Below are 24,595 nucleotides of genomic sequence, written 5' to 3' on the forward strand. Positions count from 1 at the left end.
ACCAATGATGGGACACTATTCCAACCACTGACACCAATGATGGGACACTATTCCTCCCACTGACACCAATGATGGGACACTATTCCCCCCACTGACACCAATGATGGGACACTATTCCTCCCACTGACACCAATGATGGGACACTATTCCTCCCACTGACACCAATGATGGGACACTATTCCTCCCACTGACACCAATGATGGGACACTATTCCTCTCACTGACACCAATGATGGGACACTATTCCTCCCACTGACACCAATGATGGGACACTATTCCTCCCACTGACACCAATGATGGGACACTATTCCTCCCACTGACACCAATGATGGGACACTATTCCTCCCACTGACACCAATGGTGGGACACTATTCCTCCCACTGACACCAATGATGGGACACTATTCCTCCCACTGACACCAATAATGGGACACTATTCCTTCCACTGACACCAATGATGGGACACTATTCCTCCCACTGACACCAACAATGGGGAACAATTTCTCCCACTGACACCAACAATGGGGAACAATTCCTCCCACTGACACCAACAATGGGGAACAATTCCTCCCACTGACACCAACAATGGGGAACAATTCCTCCCACTGACACCAACGATGGGGAACAATTCCTCCCACTGACACCAACGATGGGGAACAATTCCTCCCACTGACACCAACGATGGGGAACAATTCCTCCCACTGACACCAACGATGGGGAACAATTCCTCCCACTGACACCAACGATGGGGAACAATTCCTCCCACTGACACCAACGATGGGGAACAATTCCTCCCACTGACACCAACTATGGGGAACAATTCCTCCCACTGACACCAATGATGGGGAACAATTTCTCCCACTGACACCAATGATGGGACACTATTCCTCCCACTGACACCAATGATGGGGAACAATTTCTCCCACTGACACCAACGATGGGGAACAATTTCTCCCACTGACACCAACGATGGGGAACAATTTCTCCCACTGACACCAACAATGGGGCACTATGTGTTCTGCCCTTTCCTCAAACTGTACGTGATTTTTCTCTCCTCCCAGAGCTCAGCGAGTCGCAGCGTCCAAATTACCAACACGTGTGCGTTTCCAGCGGCCCCCTGGAGAACAGCGAGTCGTACCTGTCCCTAGCACTGGAAGTGGCCCTGATGGGTATGGGGCAGCAGCGGCTGATGCCAGAAGGACTCTACGCCCAGGACAAGGTGTGCCGCAACGAGGAGCAGATCATCGCCCGGCTGCAGGAACTGGAGCTGGACGCGGTGCTGGTGCAGACGCTGCGCAAACAGTGCATCCTCCTTCTGGAAGGTGAGGGGGCGGGCTTTATCCTGGTTGGTCAGTATTCCTTATGGAGACTCCGGGGGGAGGGGACTAAGCTCGAAGGCGGGCTTTATATGAGAAGTATACTAATGTGCATTTATTTATTAGGAGCCTGCAGAGCATTGCACCAGCAGATCGTGGGTTCAATGCCAGGCCTCTGCAAACACCCAGTACAGCTGTCTGTACCTCCCATAAGGGCAGGAAGGTCCTGGAATAATCAATGAACTATGAGAGAGCTCACCAGCGCCCTCCACAGTTCATTGAGAACTACAAGCTGTCTGCCGCGGTGGCGGATGGTAGTTGTAGTCCATTTACAGAACTCTGTGAAATGAATGACACAGCTGTGTGGGCGGAGCCCCGCATGACTCTGCTGTTTTTTGAATTGTGACAACAAAGGAGAGGATCCCCCACCCGCTTCTTAGAATGAGGGAACGGGTCGTGGGTTACATGTTACACCCCAAATATCGGAGTAACGGTTTACTAAAGGTGAACTTCTCCTTTAAGAATTGAAAGAGCTGTTTAAAGGGTTAGTTCACCTTTTTTTAAAACCCCCGCTCTTCTCCTCCCTACTTCTGCAGGGCTTCTGGGATTCATCAGAGTGATTCTGATTGGTCACAGGTCATCTCTGACACGTCCCAGAAGCCCTGAAGAAAGGAGAGGAGGAGCGGGCTTTGGGTGTGCACAGCTAGAACAATAAAGTTCTTTCAAAGTGCTGACATCATGACATCATCAGTGTGCGACTGGTCGTTGTGATTCTGCCTTCTATAGGGAGCATGGAGGAGCTTCATCCCACCCTCACCTGCTCTCCATAGTGGATCTTCACTGCAGCTGATCTCCACAAACATAATTTAATTCATTTTTATAATTAAAGAAACCCCCCCCATCCATATCTCCACCTACCCATCCATTTTTTTATCCATCCATAGCTTCACCCATTAACCCATCCACCTCTCCACCCATATCTCCAGCCATCCATAGCTCCACCCATCAACCCATCCATATCTCCAGCCATCCATATCTCCTTCCATAGCTCCACCCATCAACCCATCCATATCTCTCCATCATCCATATCTCCATCCATAGCTTCACCCATTAACCCATCCACCTCTCCATCCATATCTCCAGCCATCCATAGCTCCACCCATCAACCCATCCATATCTCTCCATCATCCATATCTCCATCCATAGCTTCACTCATTAACCCATCCATAGCTCCACCCTTCCATAGCTCCACCCATCAACCCATCCATATCTCCATCATCCATGTCTCCACCCATCCATATCTCCATCCATAGCTTCACTCATTAACCCATCCATAGCTCCACCCTTCCATAGCTCCACCCATTAACCCATCCATCTCTCCAGCCATCCATATCTCCATTCATAGCTCCATCCATCAACCCATCCATCCATGCCTCCACCCATCCATAGCTCCACCCATTAACTCATCCATATCGCCACCAATCCATAGCTCCACCTATCCATCCATCCATCCATCCATGTCTCCACCCATGTCTCCACCCATCCATCCATGTCTCCACCCATCCATCCATGTCTCCACCCATCCATCCATGTCTCCACCCATCCATCCATGTCTCCACCCATCCATCCATGTCTCCACCCATCCATCCATGTCTCCACCCATCCATCCATGTCTCCACCCATCCATCCATGTCTTCACCCATCCATCCATCCATGTCTCTATCCACCCATCCATGTCTCCACCCATCCATCCATGTCTTCACCCATCCATCCATCCATGTCTCTATCCACCCATCCATGTCTCTATCCACCCATCCATCCATCCATGTCTCTATCCACCCATCCATGTCTCTATCCACCCATCCATCCATCCATGTCTCTTTCCATGTCTCCACCCATCCATCCATGTCTTCACCCATCCATCCATGTCTTCACCCATCCATCCATCCATGTCTCTATCCACCCATCCATGTCTCTATCCACCCATCCATCCATCCATGTCTCTTTCCATGTCTCCACCCATCCATTCATCCATGTCACCATCCATCCATGTCTCCAACCATCCATCCATGTCTCCAGCCATCCATATCTCCATCCATAGCTCCACCTCTCCATCCATCCATGTCTACACCCATCCATCCATGTCTCCACCCATCCATCCATGTCTCCACCCATCCATCCATGTCTCCACCCATCCATCCATGTCTCCACCCATCCATCCATGTCTCCACCCATCCATCCATGTCTCCACCCATCCATCCATGTCTCCACCCATCCATCCATGTCTCCACCCATCCATCCATGTCTCCACCCATCCATCCATGTCTTCACCCATCCATCCATCCATGTCTCTATCCACCCATCCATGTCTCCACCCATCCATCCATGTCTTCACCCATCCATCCATCCATGTCTCTATCCACCCATCCATGTCTCTATCCACCCATCCATCCATGTCTCTATCCACCCATCCATGTCTCTATCCACCCATCCATCCATCCGTGTCTCTATCCACCCATCCATGTCTCTATCCACCCATCCATCCATCCATGTCTCTATCCACCCATCCATGTCTCCACCCATCCATCCATGTCTTCACCCATCCATCCATCCATGTCTCTATCCACCCATCCATGTCTCTATCCACCCATCCATCCATCCATGTCTCTTTCCATGTCTCCACCCATCCATTCATCCATGTCACCATCCATCCATGTCTCCAACCATCCATCCATGTCTCCAGCCATCCATATCTCCATCCATAGCTCCACCTCTCCATCCATCCATGTCTACACCCATCCATAGCTCCATCCATGTCTCCACCCATTTATTCATCCATCCATGTCTCCACCCATCCATCCATGTCTCCACCCATCAACCCATCCATATCTCCATCCATAGCTCCACCAATCCATAGCTCCACCCATCAAGTCTCCACCCATCCGTCCATGTCTCCATTCTTTATTTTGTTAAGAAATCACTTTGAAATGCACCTCCTAGCATTTCTGGCTGGGGCCATCTTGAGTAAGGGAAGATCATTTATGGTACATTTACTTCCTAGAGTCCATCTGCCCTTAAAGCGGGGGTTCACCCTAAAAAAAAAATCTAACATTGCATGGAGCCGACCTATGAGACCGACAGTATGCTGTTGTTGTTTTTTTTTTTTCTTGCGTACATACCATTTTAGGGCTATTTTCACCCCCGGCTTCCCTGCGGGAGTGGGTGTTCCTAATCACATGCTGTGATTGACGTGCTTCCGACCAGCGCACGAGTTGCCGAAAGAAGCTGAATGTCGGTGCGGCTCTATACGGCGCCTGCGCACCGACGTTCGGCTTCTTTCGGCAACTCGTGACGCGCAGTATGCGCCGGTCGGAAGCACGTCGATCTCATAGGTCGGCTCCATGCAATGTTTTTTTTTAGGGTGAACCCCGCTTTAACTCAAGCATGCAGGCAGGAGAGGGTGTGCTTAGCTGAGAAAAGCCCTCCTCCCCTCCTGAGGACACAAGCAACTAAGAAGTAACTTAAAAAATAAAAAGTTTCAGTAAATATGATCTGATAGGGGAATTACAAATAATCAATGTTGGTTGGGGGAGTGAAGTTGCTATGGGAACGGTGGTTTTTGAGTTATGTAGAGTGTGGGAGTGTCGCTGACGTGTTGCTTTGTGTTGCAGGGGGACCGTTCAGCGGGCTGGGAGAGATCATACACCGGGAGAGCGTTCCCATGCACACCTTCGCCAAATACCTCTTCACTGCTCTTCTCCCGCACGACTCTGACCTGGCCTACAAACTGTCTCTGCGGGCGATGAGGTGCGTATCGATCGCTGTGGAGATTGTGTTCCTGAATTACTCTGCACAGCACCACAGTTAGGCACGCCGCCTGCTCCTAAAACGATCAATTTGACTTATTTTTTTTACACTGTTGCTTTCAATTTATTTTATTTTGTTTATCAATTTTATTTGCTTTCACAAGGAATGTAAACATCCCAGGTCCTCTTTATGGGGAGATCTCATGTAATAGAAATAAGAGATGACAGGTCCTCTTTATGGAGATCTCATGTAATAGAAATAAGAGGTGACAGGTCCTCTTTATGGAGATCTCATGTAATAGAAATAAGAGATGACCGGTCCTCTTTATGGAGAGATCTCATGTAATAGAAATAAGAGATGACAGGTCCTCTTTATGGAGATCTCATGTAATAGAAATAAGAGGTGACAGGTCCTCTTTATGGAGATCTCATGTAATAGAAATAAGAGATGACAGGTCCTCTTTATGGAGATCTCATGTAATAGAAATAAGAGATGACAGGTCCTCTTTATGGGGATCATGTAATAGAAATAAGAGATGACAGGTCCTCTTTATGGAGATCTCATGTAATAGAAATAAGAGATGACAGGTCCTCTTTATGGAGATCTCATGTAATAGAAATAAGAGATGACAGGTCCTCTTTATGGGGATCTCATGTAATAGAAATAAGAGATGACAGGTCCTCTTTATGGAGAGATCTCATGTAATAGAAATAAGAGGTGACAGGTCCTCTTTATGGAGATCTCATGTAATGGAAATAAGAGATGACAGGTCCTCTTTATGGGGAGATCTCATGTAATAGAAATAAGAGGTGACAGGTCCTCTTTATGGAGAGATCTCATGTAATAGAAATAAGAGGTGACAGGTCCTCTTTATGGGGAGATCTCATGTAATAGAAATAAGAGATGACAGGTCCTCTTTATGGAGATCTCATGTAATAGAAATAAGAGGTGACAGGTCCTCTTTATGGGGAGATCTCATGTAATAGAAATAAGAGATGACAGGTCCTCTTTATGGGGAGATCTCATGTAATAGAAATAAGAGATGACAGGTCCTCTTTATGGAGATCTCATGTAATAGAAATAAGAGATGACAGGTCCTCTTTATGGAGATCTCATGTAATAGAAATAAGAGATGACAGGTCCTCTTTATGGGGATCTCATGTAATAGAAATAAGAGATGACAGGTCCTCTTTATGGAGATCTCATGTAATAGAAATAAGAGGTGACAGGTCCTCTTTATGGAGATCTCATGTAATAGAAATAAGAGATGACCGGTCCTCTTTATGGAGAGATCTCATGTAATAGAAATAAGAGATGACAGGTCCTCTTTATGGAGAGATCTCATGTAATAGAAATAAGAGATGACAGGTCCTCTTTATGGAGATCTCATGTAATAGAAATAAGAGATGACAGGTCCTCTTTATGGAGAGATCTCATGTAATAGAAATAAGAGATGACCGGTCCTCTTTATGGAGAGATCTCATGTAATAGAAATAAGAGATGACAGGTCCTCTTTATGGAGAGATCTCATGTAATAGAAATAAGAGATGACATGTCCTCTTTATGGAGATCTCATGTAATAGAAATAAGAGATGACAGGTCCTCTTTATGGGGATCTCATGTAATAGAAATAAGAGGTGACAGGTCCTCTTTATGGAGATCTCATGTAATAGAAATAAGAGATGACAGGTCCTCTTTATGGAGAGATCTCATGTAATAGAAATAAGAGATGACAGGTCCTCTTTATGGAGATCTCATGTAATAGAAATAAGAGATGACAGGTCCTCTTTATGGGGATCTCATGTAATAGAAATAAGAGATGACAGGTCCTCTTTATGGAGAGATCTCATGTAATAGAAATAAGAGATGACAGGTCCTCTTTATGGAGAGATCTCATGTAATAGAAATAAGAGGTGACAGGTCCTCTTTATGGAGAGATCTCATGTAATAGAAATAAGAGGTGACAGGTCCTCTTTATGGAGATCTCATGTAATAGAAATGAGAGGTGACAGGTCCTCTTTATGGAGATCTCATGTAATAGAAATAAGAGATGACAGGTCCTCTTTATGGAGATCTCATGTAATAGAAATAAGAGATTTTTATTTGCGCAGTAGGGAAGTGATATAATGTTTTAATCCAGCGGAACATCCTGCTTCCTATTCCCATGGCTTTGAGGGTTTCCATCATGAGCCCCCAGTCTACCCTGTCGAATGCTTTTTCAGCATCAACTGACAGGAATAGACCTGGGGGCTCGTTCTGCCTTATAGTCTGGAGCAGAAGGATTGCCCTTAGGCTATTATCTCTGCCCTCTCTGTTGGGCACGAAGCCTACCTGGTCGGGGTGCACCAATAAGTGCATGACCTCTTTCAGGCGGCCCGCCAGAATTTTTGCAAAAATTTTGATGTCTGTGTTTAACAGAGAGATAGGCCTGTATCCCGAACAGAGAGAACTATCCTTGCCTTCCTTCAAAATTATTGCAACCACTGCTGCTATAGCTCCACTACTAGTTTCAAATTCCGATCCCAATCCATTAAAATAATTACACAGCCTCGGTATCAGGATGTTACTAAATCTCTTATAATAGAAGGTGGAAAACCCGTCCGGTCCTGGGCTCTTTCCACCAGTGGTGGAATTTATGGCCCTTTTTATTTCTTCCTCGGTTATGGGCCGATCCATGGTCAGGCTTTCCACCTCCTCTAATCTAGGAAGTCCTGCATTATCGAGGAACTCTCGGGTCTCCTCCTCCCTTTCCCCTGCTTGCCGACCTGGGTGTTTTATTGTATATAGGTCCTCGTAATATTTTTTGAATGTGTCCGCGATTTCGCAAGTTGCGTGAACCAATTTCCCATCTTTACCCTTAATTTTCTCGATATAATTCCTAGCTTTCTTTTTTTTGAGCCATTTTAGCTAAAAATTTACTTGGTTTGTTTCCCCATATGTACCTCTCTTTGGTGATGCAGTTAAGTTTATACCTTGCTTCTTGTTCCATGATCTCCTTGAGTGCGTCTCTTTTTAGAATTAAATTATGGTAGGTCACTTTTGATCTCAGCGCTTTGTGTTCGTGTTCCAGGGTCTCTATCTCTTTCCTTAGGGTGATAGCTTTGCTTTTTCTCTCTTTTTTTTTTTTTTGCACCCTCGGCAATTAAGATCCCTCTAATAAAGGCTTTATGCGTCTCCCAGAGGGTTGCGCTGGTAATCCCCTCTGTGTCATTCGTGCGGAAGAATTGTTTTAATTCTGCCTCCACCCTACTTCCCCCTCCTTCATCGTGGATCAGGCTATCATCCAGGCGCCACATCGGCCGCTGTCTCCTTTGCGTAGTTAATGAAATTTTCATAGAAACAGGAGCATGGTCCGATATAGTCATAATTCCAATTTCTGTCTCCGTAATAGCGTCAATCAACCTGTGGTCCGCCAGGATGTAGTCGATCCTAGAGTATGTTCCGTGGGGGGGGGAGAAAAATGTGTAGTCATGTTCATTTGGATGGTTAATCCGCCAGACATCTACTAGTTGACAGTCATGGAGCTTATGTTTGATTCTCTGTAAATGTACATTTTTTGTCTCCCTCCCACGGAACGTACTATCTTCTGTTGGATTCAAAACAAAGTTTAAATCCCCCATCAGGATAATAAATCCCTCGGCAAAGTTGTTCAATTTTCCCAGAGTTTTATTTAGATATTGGGTTGGGTGTGCGTTAGGGGCGTATATATTGGCTAAGGTGTAAATAATATTTTCAATCCTTATTTTGAGAAACAAGAATCTCCCATCTGGGTCAGTCATCCTTGCCTCCAAGGTATACCCGAGCCCTCTTGTAAACCCAATTGCAACTCCCCTTGCACGTTTTGAGATGGAGTCGCTGTAGAACCAATTGGGGTATGCCGGGGAGTAAAGCTTAATATTAGCATCCAGGGTCAGGTGAGATTCTTGGATAAACACTACATCCGCTCTTAATTGTTCAATCTCTGCTAAGACCTTTAGTCTTTTACCTACAGAGTTTAATCCCTTTACATTATAGGATAAAAATTTTACTTCTGTCATTTCCCATAACTAAGTCCCCTCCTTAAGCAAACAAGACTTTTCAGGCTGATCCCTGGGAGCCATAATCCCCTTCCCACCCCCCTCCCCTCCACTCCCCCCCCCCGCCCCCCCCCTACCCAGGCCAGATCATTGCCCCTGAACCGTAGGGATCCTTGGTATCCCCTACCCATCGGTTCTTGTGGATGAGGTGTGACACCCCACGCCCCTCCCTCCTGTTCTCACAGGGCCAGATCTTATGTGGGAGGGGTTATGGATCTGCCCTCCTTGTGCCCTTCTTTATTCACCCCCCGCCCCCCCCCCCCCCCCCCCCCATCCCGTAGAGTCGCCACGTTCACAACCGCCCCTATGGGCGGGCTATTATCTAACAACTATTCCACCCATCCTGGCAGTTCTATGACCGGCATGTCCAATTTATGGCAGAATCCTGCAAGTTCCTCGGGGAATATTAATTTCGCTGACACTCCCTCTTTGTGCCCTATCAAGCAGGCCGGAAAGCCCCATTGGTAGTTTATGTTGAGTTGGCGCATCTGTTCCAAGAGAGGTTTTAGGTGTCTTCTTCTGGCCAGGGTTTCCCAGGCCAGATCCGTGAAGATCTGGATCTCCCTGCCATCGTAGGATAAGGGAGGTTTTCTTCTCAATTTTGTCCAAATTCTCTCTTTGTCTTCAAAATGTCTAAACCTCACAATTATATCCCTGTGCCAATTCCCTCCTCCCTCCCTCATCCTCCCCACACGATGGACCCGTTCTATTTTGAGGGGACCTTCCGAGGCATTATCAAGGAGGGGGAGGAGCAAATCATTGAGAATTTTCCTCAAGTCTTCGCCCTTCTCCTCCTTGACAGAGCGTAATCTTAAATTTTGCCTTCTATTGCGGTTCTCTTGGTCTTCGAGACGATATTGCAGCCATCTCTGATTTTGTTTCATAGCCAAATGTTGAATTTTCAATTCATTTAAATCCCGGTCCTGTTTTTCTATTTTTTTCTCGGCCTCCTCTACCCGTTCCAAAATATGAAATAAGTCCGTTCTCAATGTACTGATTTCCTCTTTTATAACATTTTCCAATCCCTTTAACATTGCCGCCATTTCGCCCGTAGTTGGGATGTGAGAGTCCAAGCTATGTTCTTCCACTTGGCTAGCTACATGCTCCAATTCTGTTAAGGTGTCTGCTATTGGGGATGCTGCCCCCCCTCCTCCCTTTTTGTTTACCCCCATTTTTTTCTGTTTTTTTAATTGGGCCTGGGCTCTTTGAGCTCCCGCCCGGTGTCATGTAGTGTCTAATCGTAGTGGGGGAGGGGATATCCTTTGGGGCTTTCGAAGCAGCCCCCCCTTGTTGATTTATTCATTATATGTTTCCCTGTCGCTCTGATGCGTTTCCCCAGTTTGAGCGGAACGTGAGGGGTCTCGCACCCCCCTCCCTTTTTTTTTTTTCAGGGCAGGGCAGTTTTTGTTGCTCACTGAGGCATGAGTTCCTAAGGGTAGGAAAGGTTTTTTTCTCTTTCGTTCATAGACGGACACAGCCTTCATTGACCTTAGGGTTATGCTTCTTCCTACCAGGAGATTTAGGCAGAATTCTACAGCACTTAAGGTGTTAAAAACTTTCCTTCATGCTGCTCCTCCCAGGGGGCGTGGCTCCCCCAGGCATAACCCACACCCTGCTCTAGGAGCCTCAGTTTGTTTTCTGCCTAACGACAGGAGGTCAAGGCTATCTCTGGAGTTCCTGGACTCTGGAGTTTTTTTCTGGCGATTTTTCTCGCTTTTTTTTATTATTTTGTTCCTGCATTTTTGAATCCTGCGATTCTTCTATCAACAGCCGACTGGGTGACAGGCTGGGTCCTCGACCCTTGTAGTCCCCCCATGTTCGGCCTTCGAGCGTGTGCCGGCCCTCAGCTCAGCTTTGGGACGTCCACGACAGGCCCCATTGCTCCAGGGGCGGCCGGGGAACTTTGGTTCTAGGGCACACATATGACCGGTCTCTATGGCTTTGTCACAGTGTGTCTGGCCGACAGCCATGCCGTTTACGGACGTTGGTTCTGTCTGGGATACCTCCAGCCGGGTAGTCGCAGGACAGGTAAGTAGTGGCCCCTTACTCAGGTAAGTGGTCTGGCTGGTGGTTTCCCTGGGGAGGTCGACTGAGGGTCCGCCCTGCTTTCCTCTCTCCCCTTCCTCTCCCTCCTTCCCCTGACTGGGTAGTGGCTGTGAAGGGGGGCCTCCTGGGTTTTCTTTGTTACCACCGGGGCCCGTGTGTTGTTAGGGGGACTGTGTTGTTACTCTGGGGGGTGCTGCTGTGTTCTATGAGGTAATTTTTACCTCAGACAGCGGCCGTCTTGGAAATCTCCTTGGTAACGCTGTGATTCTTTTCTGAGGTAACAGACAAAGCAGTCAGTGCTGCTGTGTTCTATGAGGTAATTTTTACCTCAGACAGCGGCCGTCTTGGAAATCTCCTTGGTAACGCTGTGATTCTTTTCTGAGGTAACAAAGCAGTCAGTGCTGCTGTGTTCTATGAGGTAATTTTTACCTCAGACAGCGGCCATCTTGGAAATCTCCTTGGTAACGATGTGATTCTTCCCTGAGATGACTCGGCACAGCCTCTGGTCAGTTTTAGTGCTGTTACAGTTTTAGTGCTGTGAATCTTCCATGAGGTGAATACACATCACAGTCAGCACATCAGAGCACACCTGAGGTTTTTCAGCTCCCTCTGCAGCTGGGTGGGGTGGTGAATACCGGGGGCCCCCATGCTCTGCAATAGCAGCAAGGAGGTGACCAGTGGGTTTTTTTTTTTTTTTTTTGTCCTGCCTTGCAGGGTGGGTGACTCAGCGCTGACACTATGGAACTCAAGCTATGCCTGAGTTAACCCTTAATGCCCCTCCCCCTGCCACATCTGTTATGTTGGCTGTCCTGGGTTTCTTGCCAGGTTTGAAGCTGCTAGTGCCCGGATGGGGGGTAAAAAAGCGCCCCCTCCCTGAAGCCTGCTTCTGGGGATGACACAGAATCGCTGTTTTTTTCTGGTTCTGTTATGTCAGAGGCTGCGGGTTTTAACCCTTATGGATAGTGAGGATGACTCTGCTGCAGTCAGTTGCTGGCAAGAATTTGTTGGAGCTCTTGTTTCTGCGGTGCGTGAGGCTCTAAAAATTGAGGATGTGGCGGAGACACCTCCGTGTCAGTACCAGCAGACTACCACGCATCGCTGAAGTGTTTCCTTGTGTTCCTTATTTGGACTATATGTTATACAAGGAATGGGATGCACCGCAAAAAGTTTGTCAAAAAACTTTGCAACCTGTTACCCCCTTGAGGGGGGCTTTAAAAAAAAAAAAAAAAAAAAAAAAAAAGTAGGTCTCTCCTCCGCCAGTGGACCCCCCTGTGTCCAGACTGCGCAAGGCCACCACATTGCCTGTGGAAGGGGCTCCTGCATTTCAGGATCCCGCTGATAGGAGAGTGGAGGCCGTGGCCCGCTCCCTATTCACGGTGGTGGGTTCGGCGGTGAGGCCGGCTCTGGCCGGGGCCCTGGCAGGCCCCGACTAAAAGGGCGAAGCTCCTGCTGCAGGAGCTGGAAGAAGGACCTCTAAGGTGGCCTTGGTGATCACCGTTAAGGGTGAACGGTCCTTTTGGGTCTTCCCTGACTGGCATCATTGAGGATGCCACAGGTGGTAAGCGCATGCTGTTCCCACGGTTTGGGAAGGGCTAGGGACCTCGCCCTGTGCAAGGACCCTCCTTGCCTACCTCCGAGGGTTTTTTCGCTCGCCCTGTGCGGTGGGGGTAGGTCTACATGGTGCTTGAATCCCCGCTGCGGGGTAGCAGCGCACCGGATACCGCATGCCTAACAAGTCTGCGGACATACCTGCTTCCGCCTGAAGGTCTGCTCCCGCCCGTGTCTCGGGTGGGAGACTGGCTTCGCATTGCGAAGTGTTTTCCTTGGGGTACAAGATTGAGTTTCTCTCTTGTCTGCCAAACAGGTTTTTTCCCTCCGGCTTCTGGCCTCCTCCGGTTCGCCGGTTGACTCCGTCAGGGGCTGTCCAGGATCTTCTGGTCAGGGGAGTGATTGTGCCAGTTCCCTCGTTGGAACGGTCTCGGGGTTTTACTCCATTCTGTTTGTGTCCCCATGGAGGATGGGGCCCGGTTGATCCTGGGCCTCAAGTCCATCGTTTTGTTTTGTCAGGTTTTTCTGGCATCCTTGGATGTCATGAACGTGTACCTGCATATCCTCAAACCACCAGAGATTCTGTGCTTTGCGGTCGGGGGGGGACCATTTTCAATGGTGTCCTTCCCATTCGGCGGGTTTTCGCCAAGGTGCTCGTACCGATACTGGCCCGGCTGTGACAGCGGGGGTTTGTTATGATGGGATGTCTGGACGACATTCTCCTACGAGCTTCTTCGAGCTCTGCATTGGTGGAGCCGTGTCTATCACGTGTCAGGCTCTCCGAGTGTTCGGCTGGTTTCTGGATTGTCCTGAAATCAGGGTTGATTCCGTCTCAGGGATACCTGTGACTGGTGCTGGATTCCTCCGGGGCGGGAGTGTTTTTCTCCTAGCGGAAAAACTTCAGACTCTGCTATCTGCTGTGCAGCAGTTGCCGACCCAGAAGCGGTCATCTCTGCGATTCTGCAGGAAGGTTCTGGGTCAGTTGGTAGCCTCTTTCGAGGCGGTTCCGTATGCCCAATTCCACGCCAGGGTACTACGGAGGGAACTGCTGTCACGATGGGACTAGCTTCTGTCATCTCTGGATTACCAGATTCAGTTGAGTCATCTGATCATGTCTCCCCTGGTATGGTGGCTGGCGTTTCCGGTGCTTCGGGCCGGAAAGTCATTTTTCTGCAGGCCACTGGACAGTGGTCACGACGGATGCCAGCCTCTCCGGTTGGGGAGGGGCGCTTGGGGCACCCAGTCAGCCCAGGGGCACTGGATTTAGGTGGAGTCCTGCCTACTGATCAACGTTCTGGAGCTCTGAGCAATCAAGCTTTGCCTTACCAGGTGGTCCCTGGATCTACAGGGCCGACCGGTCAGGATCCTGTCCGATAACACCACGTCCGTGGCGTAGGTTGATCATCAGGGAGGCACACGGAGTTCTGTTGCAGCGACGGGGGTCGCGCGCATCCTTTCGGTGGGCCGAAGGGTCCGTTCCGGCTCTATCGGCCGGGTACATTCCGGGAATACGGAATTGGCTAGCCGACTACCTAAGTCGCACTGCACTGGGCCAAGGAGAGTGGTCTCTCCACCCGCAGGTGTTTCGGGGTCTGTGCCGAAAGTGGGGCACTCCGGACGTGGACCTTCTAGCGTCCCGTCTCTATATCGGTAGGTGCCACGGTTCGTGGCCAGGTTTAAGGACCCGTGGGCGGACGCGTCAGGCGCGTTGGTGGCTCCTTGGGGTCGCTGTCGCCTACTTTACATCTTCCCTCCTCGGAAGCTTCTTCCTCGCCTGCTGCGCAGAGTAGAAGCTGTAGGGATTCTATCGGTCCTGATTGCCCCAGATTGGCCGCGTCGCTTCTGGTACGCGGACCAGGTGCGTCTGCTGGCAGACGCCCCCTAGCGTCTTCCCCTGGGAATTGATTTTCTGTTACAGGGTCCAATCTTCCACCCTGTTTCACAGCCACCGGCCTTAGCGGCGTGGCTGTTGAGAGCCAGGGGCTTAAGGACCGAGGCCTATTGGGCTCGGTGGTCTCTACCGTGCTGCCTGCACGGAGGTCTACCTCACGTAGGTTTTTTCCTCATACATGGAAGGCCTACTTCTCTGTGTGTGGGGAGATGAACTGGCACTCTCGTACATGCGTTGTGTACAGGATTCTGCTGTCTTTGCAGCAGGGAGTGGTTCAGGCTCTCGCCTTACGTACGGTTAGGAGCCAGATTTCTGCTCTGGCTGTTTTTTACTTGCAGCGACCCTTGGCATAGCACTCCTGGGTGCGTGCGTTGGGTCAGGGGGTCTGGCAGGTGGCCCCTCCGGTGCGCCCTCCATTACCCCCATGGGACTTGAATTTAGTCCTTTCAGTGCTTCGGAATGCTCCCTTTGAGGACATTCGGGAGGTTTTTTGTTTTATTGTCACAAAAGGTGATTTTATTTCTGGTAGCAATTACCTCGATCAGACGGGTGTCTGTCTGTTCTGGTGGCCTTGTCTTGCAAGGCTCCCTGCTTGGTCATCCGTAAGGATGAGGTGGTGCTGCGGCCGCAGCCGTTTTTCTCCCTAAGGTCGTTTCGGCTTTTCACTTGGATGTGGACATTGTTCTTCCATCCTTGTGTCCTCAGCCGAAGAACCCGAAGGAGGCCACTTTACATTCTTTGGATGTGGTTCGGGCCCTTCGAGTTTACTTGTCGGCGACAGCTCCGTTTCCGGATGTCGGACTCGCTGTTCGTGTCTGTGTCCGGTCCCAGTAAGGGCCTGGCAGTTTCGTCGGCCACCATTTCCAGGTGGATCCGACGGATTGTGCTTCAGGCCTATGCCCTGAAGGGCGGGCGCCCCCCTTTCGGGTCATGGCGCATTCGACCAGGGCGATCGGGGCCTCTTGGGCTTTCCGACACCAAGCCTCTGTGTTACTGGTGTGTAAGGCTGCGACCTGGTCGTCGGTCCACGCTTTTTCAAAGTTTTATATGGTGGATGTGAGTGCATCTTCGGATGCCTCCATTGGCCGCAGGGTGTTACAGGCGGCAGTTTAAGGTTGGAGTTCCTCCTTTGAGTAACTCCGGTTTTTGTTTGGGGTGTAACCTGTTTTTGCTGTGTTATTTTTCCCACCCCTCGAATTTTTTTGACACTGCTTGGGGACGTCCCTAAGGTCAATGAAGGCTGTGTCCGTCTATGAACGAAAGAGAAAAAAGGATTTTTGTACTCACCGTAAAATCCATTTCTCTGAGTTCATAGACGGACACAGCACCCACCCCTCCTTTGTTTGTACTGCTTGTTACGAACTGAGGCTCCTAGAGCAGGGTGTGGGTTATGCCTGGGGGAGCCACGCCCCCTGGGAGGAGCAGCATGAAGGAAAGTTTTTAACACCTTAAGTGCTGTAGAATTCTGCCTAAATCTCCTGGTAGGAAGAAGCATAACCCTAAGGTCAATGAAGGCTGTGTCCGTCTATGAACTCAGAGAAATGGATTTTACGGTGAGTACAAAAATCCTTTTTTTTTTTTTTTTTTTCTTAGTCAGAAATTGCCACCTGACATTAACAGAAGTTATTAGGGGTTCCGGGGATTGGCCCGTTATCCTCAGATGGGCATTGGGGAGGAAGGTCAGCCTCTCTCTATTTTTAGGAGTGTTGCACTCCCTAATTAAAAAAAAAAAAAAACCTTTCTTGAGGGATTCTCGGCGTATTCCTCTAGAGTATAATAAGGCGGACTACCCACGATCCCCCCAAGATTGCTCTCCGCTTCTCAGGTTTCTGATGCCCTGGGCAAACAAAATAAACCTGCCCGATGGGCCAGGCCGAACCCGGGGGGTAAAAACTTCACAGGTGCCCCTGCTGATGCCTCCGTTCAGCCCCCCCGTAATTTGGCAGCTCCTTTCAAGGGTGGGAACAGAAGTCTCCTGATAAGCTGAGACGTTTACACCTTGCACCCACGTTTTTTTTTTTTTTAATTGATAGCCAGCCTTATTTTTTATAATTGAGAGAGTTTATACAGAGCACCCTGCTGTTCACACCCATGCTCCGGGACAACTCCCTTTACCAAGTTAATTATGGTTTGCGGGGGTAGGTAATGTCTCTAGGGTAACAGATACACTTCCGCTCTCCCACCCAAATCTATATCAACGGAGTTTAAGCTGAGGCCCCATAAACCTATGGGCTATGAATACTTAAGTTCACATATAAGTACAATATGAGGGGGGGAGGCAGAGAAAAATACTGGGGCGGTACAATGTTCCTGCTGAAGCCACTATTATGCTATGCAGAATATAAGCAGTTACTCAGTTCATCCTTGTTGATTACTTCCACACGTTAACAGTATGCATATGCAGGGCCACTAGGAATAAAGTTAATTATCCCAGCATTATTAATACCTATCCCCAGCCTTCAGGGTATTAGTCCTTGCTCCATGGGTTTCACTGTTCTGGTCTTATGGGGAGACATAGAAGGAAAAGGATCCATATTACCTTATAGTTTCCCATCCAATGGGATATCCTGTACTCACTGCCGAGAAGAGGGGGGAGATAGGCAGCAGACAGGAGTGCTGCAAGTGGGAGCTTCCTGTATTCAGCCCGTCTTGTGGCTAATCTGCTGTCTCCCGGAGAGGCACGGGGGGGGGGGGCCGGAGGGTGCAGGCTATCGGATGGCGGCGAAAGCTGGTCTTTTCCGCTGTAGGAGGGCTGGCCCCTCGGTGAACTCCCTCACTGCGGCGCGATCGCTGCACATGGAGCACCGCCGGGTCTAGGTCCCTCCATCCTCCTCCAGGTCAGATCCATAGCGTGGGCCTTAGCTCCCTCAGACGTGCGTGCTTCACGTGCACCACGTCATGCCGCTTCCTGCGCAAATAAAAATTAATGGCACATTATCGGAACCCTTCGAGATGAAAAACGGGACGAGACAGGGATGTCCATTGTCTCCTCTCCTCTTTATCCTATCCCTAGAGCCGCTGTTGGCCACTATTCGTAATGACCCGGACATCAATGGAGTGAGAGTTGAAGGGGAGGAACACAAACTATCGGCCTTCGCCGATGATATACTATTCTATGTAACTAACCCAGTAAAATCTATCCCTAAGCTTATTAGAGTGCTGCAACAATACGGGGCCATCTCCAACTTTAAAATTAACGTAAACAAATCTGAAATTCTGAACATTAACCTAAATAAAAGGGAGGTACATTCAGTTAAGGAAGTATGCGAGTTTCCATGGACTAAAGAACTTAAGTATCTAGGAATAAAACTTGCCAACACAATACAGAAGATGTATAAAATAAATTATATTCCCCTATTAAATGAGATCAAGAGTGAACTAAAAAGAACGATCAATAAACCCATATCATGGATCGGACGTATAAACATGTTGAAGATGGTAGTAGTCCCTAAAATCCTCTATAAATTTTTATTAGTCCCAATTGCTCTCCCTCAGCAATTTCTGAGAATCCTTAACACCCTGTTACTAAATTACGTCTGGAAAAATAAAAAGCATAGAATATCCCTCTCCATAATAAAACAGGGCAAGCCACTCGGCGGTCTGGCTGTACCGGATATCAAAAGTTATTACAATGCAGCTGTCTTATCGCGTGCGGTAGAGTGGGCTCGGGACAGGACAGATAAAAGGTGGGTGCAAATTGAGAAAGCGCTGACAAATAACCACTTGAATAACATTATCTGGATCCCAGCACAACACAGAGTATTAAATCACAAAATTCACAATATAACACGGGACACTTTAAGAATGTGGGACAGGACGCAGGCACAATTAGAAGGTAAATTTAATTCCCCTTTAATTAATCTAAAAGACAATCCTTATTTCCCACCCGGGGAAAAAAAAATAGGAGGGAACTGGATTAGGAGAGACACAGTGCACTTAGGGGATATTATTAAAAATGGTGAGATAATGACCTATGAAGATTTGAAGGCCAAAACGGACTATTGGAATCTGGATAGGTGGCACTATCACCAGTTGACTCACTTTGTGCGGCACCTCCCCCGCCCACTACGGACGGAGGCGGAGCTGACCTCACTCGAAAAAATTTGTAAATCTAAGAATTCTAAGGGCACAATCACTAAATTGTATGGGTTATTGGTTAAGTTAGGAACTCAGGGTGAAGCACCCTTTATAGATAAATGGGAAAGAGAATTAGGGGTCACGAGGGGGACTAACACTGTTCAGAGGATCACTCAATTAACCCACTCATCTGCAATAGATATACGAACAGCCGAAGCAAATTATAAGTGCCTCTCAGGATGGTATATTACCCCGGACAAAGCAAATAAATTTAAAGCAGGTCAGACCGCAAACTGCTGGAGGGGCTGCCCAGAAAGAGGTACGATGGCCCATTTATGGTGGCTATGTCCTAAGATCCAAACGTATTGGGACATAATACTGAGCCAAATAAAGACTATCACGGGAGAGGAGATTAAGAAAGACCCGTGGGTCGTCCTCTTTCACGGCAGCCAAGAGGGCATAAAAAAATACAAGCAGTCTCTACTCCCCCACCTTTTAAACGCAGCCAAGAGACTAATACCCAAGAAGTGGCAGGAGATGGAAAGCCCACATATCTGGAGTTGGATAGATGCGGTGGAGGAAACGTATAGATTAGAGGAGTTAAAGGATAGGTATTTAGAGAAAAATAGTGAACATAGGGAGAAATGGGGTAAATGGAAGGAATATAAAAAAACATGGAGCTATGCAGAAAGAGTCAGGGTCTGATTGATACTAGATATATGTAAGGGTCTTGCAAATATTGTCATCCCACCCTTCGTTACTTTTAAGAGCGATACATAGGTCTCGTGCCCTCTTTGGCCCTTTTTCTAATTGTATTATTCCTTTCCCTAGTATATCCCCAGCTGAATAGTTGAGGCCAAGTCCTCTTCCTTTCTTGGATTGCTTTCTTTTTTCTTTTTCTATGAGACAGTCGGGTGATTCCTGGGAGCCATGAGGGGGAGGGAGGGGAGGGCGCAATTTAAAAAAAAAAAAAAAAAAAAAAAAATACATATACAAGTGTCTTCTTGATATAGGACAATTTAGTCTCGACCAGCCAATATGGGACGTAGGGGGAAAAACAGCGGGGTCATGACCTGGACGCCCATACAGGCGGTCGGTATCTATATTGATATGTACACCAATTTATATATATTAAAAAAAAAAAAAAAAAAAGAGAGTAAGACAATGTACAGAATATATACCACATATGATGCAAACCTCAGATAGAGACGGAAGAAGCATCAAATCATGAGCGGGTCTCTAGAATTTGGTAAAAAGCTGAGGTGGTATAAAAAAAAAAAAAAAAAAGAAAAAAAAAAAAAGAAATAAGAGATGACAGGTCCTCTTTATGGAGATCTCATGTAATAGAAATAAGAGGTGACAGGTCCTCTTTATGGGGAGATCTCATGTAATAGAAATAAGAGATGACAGGTCCTCTTTATGGAGATCTCATGTAATAGAAATAAGAGGTGACAGGTCCTCTTTATGGAGATCATGTAATAGAAATAAGAGGTGACAGGTCCTCTTTATGGAGATCTCATGTAATAGAAATAAGAGGTGACAGGTCCTCTTTATGGAGATCATGTAATAGAAATAAGAGGTGACAGGTCCTCTTTATGGAGATCTCATGTAATAGAAATAAGAGATGACAGGTCCTCTTTATGGAGATCTCATGTAATAGAAATAAGAGGTGACAGGTCCTCTTTATGGAGATCTCATGTAATAGAAATAAGAGATGACAGGTCCTCTTTATGGAGAGATCTCATGTAATAGAAATAAGAGATGACAGGTCCTCTTTATGGGGATCTCATGTAATAGAAATAGGAGATGACAGGTCCTCTTTATGGAGATCTCATGTAATAGAAATAAGAGATGACAGGTCCTCTTTATGGAGAGATCTCATGTAATAGAAATAAGAGATGACAGGTCCTCTTTATGGAGATCTCATGTAATAGAAATAAGAGATGACAGGTCCTCTTTATGGAGAGATCTCATGTAATAGAAATAAGAGATGACAGGTCCTCTTTATGGAGATCTCATGTAATAGAAATAAGAGGTGACAGGTCCTCTTTATGGAGATCTCATGTAATAGAAATAAGAGATGACAGGTCCTCTTTATGGAGATCTCATGTAATAGAAATAAGAGATGACAGATCCTCTTTATAGAGATCTCATGTAATAGAAATAAGAGGTGACAGGTCCTCTTTATGGAGATCTCATGTAATAGAAATAAGAGATGACAGGTCCTCTTTATGGAGATCTCATGTAATAGAAATAAGAGGTGACAGGTCCTCTTTATGGAGATCTCATGTAATAGAAATAAGAGATGACAGGTCCTCTTTATGGAGATCTCATGTAATAGAAATAAGAGGTGACAGGTCCTCTTTATGGAGATCTCATGTAATAGAAATAAGAGATGACAGGTCCTCTTTATGGAGATCTCATGTAATAGAAATAAGAGGTGACAGGTCCTCTTTATGGAGATCTCATGTAATAGAAATAAGAGATGACAGGTCCTCTTTATGGAGATCTCATGTAATAGAAATAAGAGATGACAGGTCCTCTTTATGGAGATCTCATGTAATATAAATAAGAGAAGACAGGTCCTCTTTATGGAGAGATCTCATGTAATAGAAATAAGAGATGACAGGTCCTCTTTATGGAGATCTCATGTAATAGAAATAAGAGATGACAGGTCCTCTTTATGGAGATCTCATGTAATAGAAATAAGAGGTGACAGGTCCTCTTTATGGAGATCTCATGTAATAGAAATAAGAGATGACAGGTCCTCTTTATGGAGATCTCATGTAATAGAAATAAGAGGTGACAGGTCCTCTTTATGGAGATCTCATGTAATATAAATAAGAGAAGACAGGTCCTCTTTATGGAGAGATCTCATGTAATAGAAATAAGAGATGACAGGTCCTCTTTATGGAGATCTCATGTAATAGAAATAAGAGATGACAGGTCCTCTTTATGGAGAGATCTCATGTAATAGAAATAAGAGATGACAGGTCCTCTTTATGGAGATCTCATGTAATAGAAATAAGAGATGACAGGTCCTCTTTATGGAGAGATCTCATGTAATAGAAATAAGAGATGACAGGTCCTCTTTATGGAGATCTCATGTAATAGAAATAAGAGGTGACAGGTCCTCTTTATGGAGATCTCATGTAATAGAAATAAGAGATGACAGGTCCTCTTTATGGAGATCTCATGTAATAGAAATAAGAGATGACAGATCCTCTTTATAGAGATCTCATGTAATAGAAATAAGAGGTGACAGGTCCTCTTTATGGAGATCTCATGTAATAGAAATAAGAGATGACAGGTCCTCTTTATGGAGATCTCATGTAATAGAAATAAGAGGTGACAGGTCCTCTTTATGGAGATCTCATGTAATAGAAATAAGAGATGACAGGTCCTCTTTATGGAGATCTCATGTAATAGAAATAAGAGGTGACAGGTCCTCTTTATGGGGATCTCATGTAATAGAAATAAGAGGTGACAGGTCCTCTTTATGGAGATCTCATGTAATAGAAATAAGAGATGACAGGTCCTCTTTATGGAGAGATCTCATGTAATAGAAATAAGAGATGACAGGTCCTCTTTATGGAGATCTCATGTAATAGAAATAAGAGGTGACAGGTCCTCTTTATGGGGATCTCATGTAATAGAAATAAGAGGTGACAGGTCCTCTTTATGGAGATCTCATGTAATAGAAATAAGAGATGACAGGTCCTCTTTATGGAGATCTCATGTAATAGAAATAAGAGGTGACAGGTCCTCTTTATGGAGATCTCATGTAATAGAAATAAGAGATGACAGGTCCTCTTTATGGAGATCTCATGTAATAGAAATAAGAGGTGACAGGTCCTCTTTATGGAGATCTCATGTAATATAAATAAGAGAAGACAGGTCCTCTTTATGGAGAGATCTCATGTAATAGAAATAAGAGATGACAGGTCCTCTTTATGGAGATCTCATGTAATAGAAATAAGAGATGACAGGTCCTCTTTATGGAGATCTCATGTAATAGAAATAAGAGATGACAGGTCCTCTTTATGGAGATCTCATGTAATAGAAATAAGAGATGACAGGTCCTCTTTATGGGGATCTCATGTAATAGAAATAAGAGATGACAGGTCCTCTTTATGGAGATCTCATGTAATAGAAATAAGAGATGACAGGTCCTCTTTATGGAGAGATCTCATGTAATAGAAATAAGAGATGACAGGTCCTCTTTATGGAGAGATCTCATGTAATAGAAATAAGAGGTGACAGGTCCTCTTTATGGAGATCTCATGTAATAGAAATAAGAGGTGACAGGTCCTCTTTATGGAGATCTCATGTAATAGAAATAAGAGGTGACAGGTCCTCTTTATGGAGATCTCATGTAATAGAAATAAGAGGTGACAGGTCCTCTTTATGGAGATCTCATGTAATAGAAATAAGAGATGACAGGTCCTCTTTATGGGGAGATCTCATGTAATAGAAATAAGAGGTGACAGGTCCTCTTTATGGAGAGATCTCATGTAATAGAAATAAGAGGTGACAGGTCCTCTTTATGGAGATCTCATGTAATAGAAATAAGAGATGACAGGTCCTCTTTATGGAGATCTCATGTAATAGAAATAAGAGGTGACAGGTCCTCTTTATGGAGATCTCATGTAATATAAATAAGAGAAGACAGGTCCTCTTTATGGAGAGATCTCATGTAATAGAAATAAGAGATGACAGGTCCTCTTTATGGAGATCTCATGTAATAGAAATAAGAGATGACAGGTCCTCTTTATGGAGATCTCATGTAATAGAAATAAGAGATGACAGGTCCTCTTTATGGAGATCTCATGTAATAGAAATAAGAGATGACAGGTCCTCTTTATGGGGATCTCATGTAATAGAAATAAGAGATGACAGGTCCTCTTTATGGAGATCTCATGTAATAGAAATAAGAGATGACAGGTCCTCTTTATGGAGAGATCTCATGTAATAGAAATAAGAGATGACAGGTCCTCTTTATGGAGAGATCTCATGTAATAGAAATAAGAGGTGACAGGTCCTCTTTATGGAGATCTCATGTAATAGAAATAAGAGGTGACAGGTCCTCTTTATGGAGATCTCATGTAATAGAAATAAGAGGTGACAGGTCCTCTTTATGGAGATCTCATGTAATAGAAATAAGAGGTGACAGGTCCTCTTTATGGAGATCTCATGTAATAGAAATAAGAGATGACAGGTCCTCTTTATGGGGAGATCTCATGTAATAGAAATAAGAGGTGACAGGTCCTCTTTATGGAGAGATCTCATGTAATAGAAATAAGAGATGACAGGTCCTCTTTATGGAGATCTCATGTAATAGAAATAAGAGGTGACAGGTCCTCTTTATGGAGATCTCATGTAATATAAATAAGAGAAGACAGGTCCTCTTTATGGAGAGATCTCATGTAATAGAAATAAGAGATGACAGGTCCTCTTTATGGAGATCTCATGTAATAGAAATAAGAGATGACAGGTCCTCTTTATGGAGATCTCATGTAATAGAAATAAGAGATGACAGGTCCTCTTTATGGAGATCTCATGTAATAGAAATAAGAGATGACAGGTCCTCTTTATGGGGATCTCATGTAATAGAAATAAGAGATGACAGGTCCTCTTTATGGAGATCTCATGTAATAGAAATAAGAGATGACAGGTCCTCTTTATGGAGAGATCTCATGTAATAGAAATAAGAGATGACAGGTCCTCTTTATGGAGAGATCTCATGTAATAGAAATAAGAGGTGACAGGTCCTCTTTATGGAGATCTCATGTAATAGAAATAAGAGGTGACAGGTCCTCTTTATGGAGATCTCATG

General features: G+C 46.0%; 1 protein-coding gene across 2 annotated transcripts in view; it reads left to right on the plus strand.

Annotated features, from left to right (window-relative positions):
• Positions 1–24,595, plus strand: part of ZSWIM5 (zinc finger SWIM-type containing 5) — a 138,170-nt gene that overhangs the window by 105,817 nt on the left and 7,758 nt on the right. For both annotated transcript variants that reach the window (XM_040334360.1, XM_040334361.1), the window contains 2 exons: positions 1,060–1,320; positions 4,986–5,121. In XM_040334360.1, the coding sequence (XP_040190294.1) occupies positions 1,060–1,320; positions 4,986–5,121 (397 nt within the window). The remainder of the gene's footprint in view (positions 1–1,059; positions 1,321–4,985; positions 5,122–24,595) is intronic.

Source organism: Rana temporaria (assembly GCF_905171775.1).
Source record: "Rana temporaria chromosome 7 unlocalized genomic scaffold, aRanTem1.1 chr7a, whole genome shotgun sequence".
Classification (NCBI taxonomy): Eukaryota; Metazoa; Chordata; class Amphibia; order Anura; family Ranidae; genus Rana; species Rana temporaria.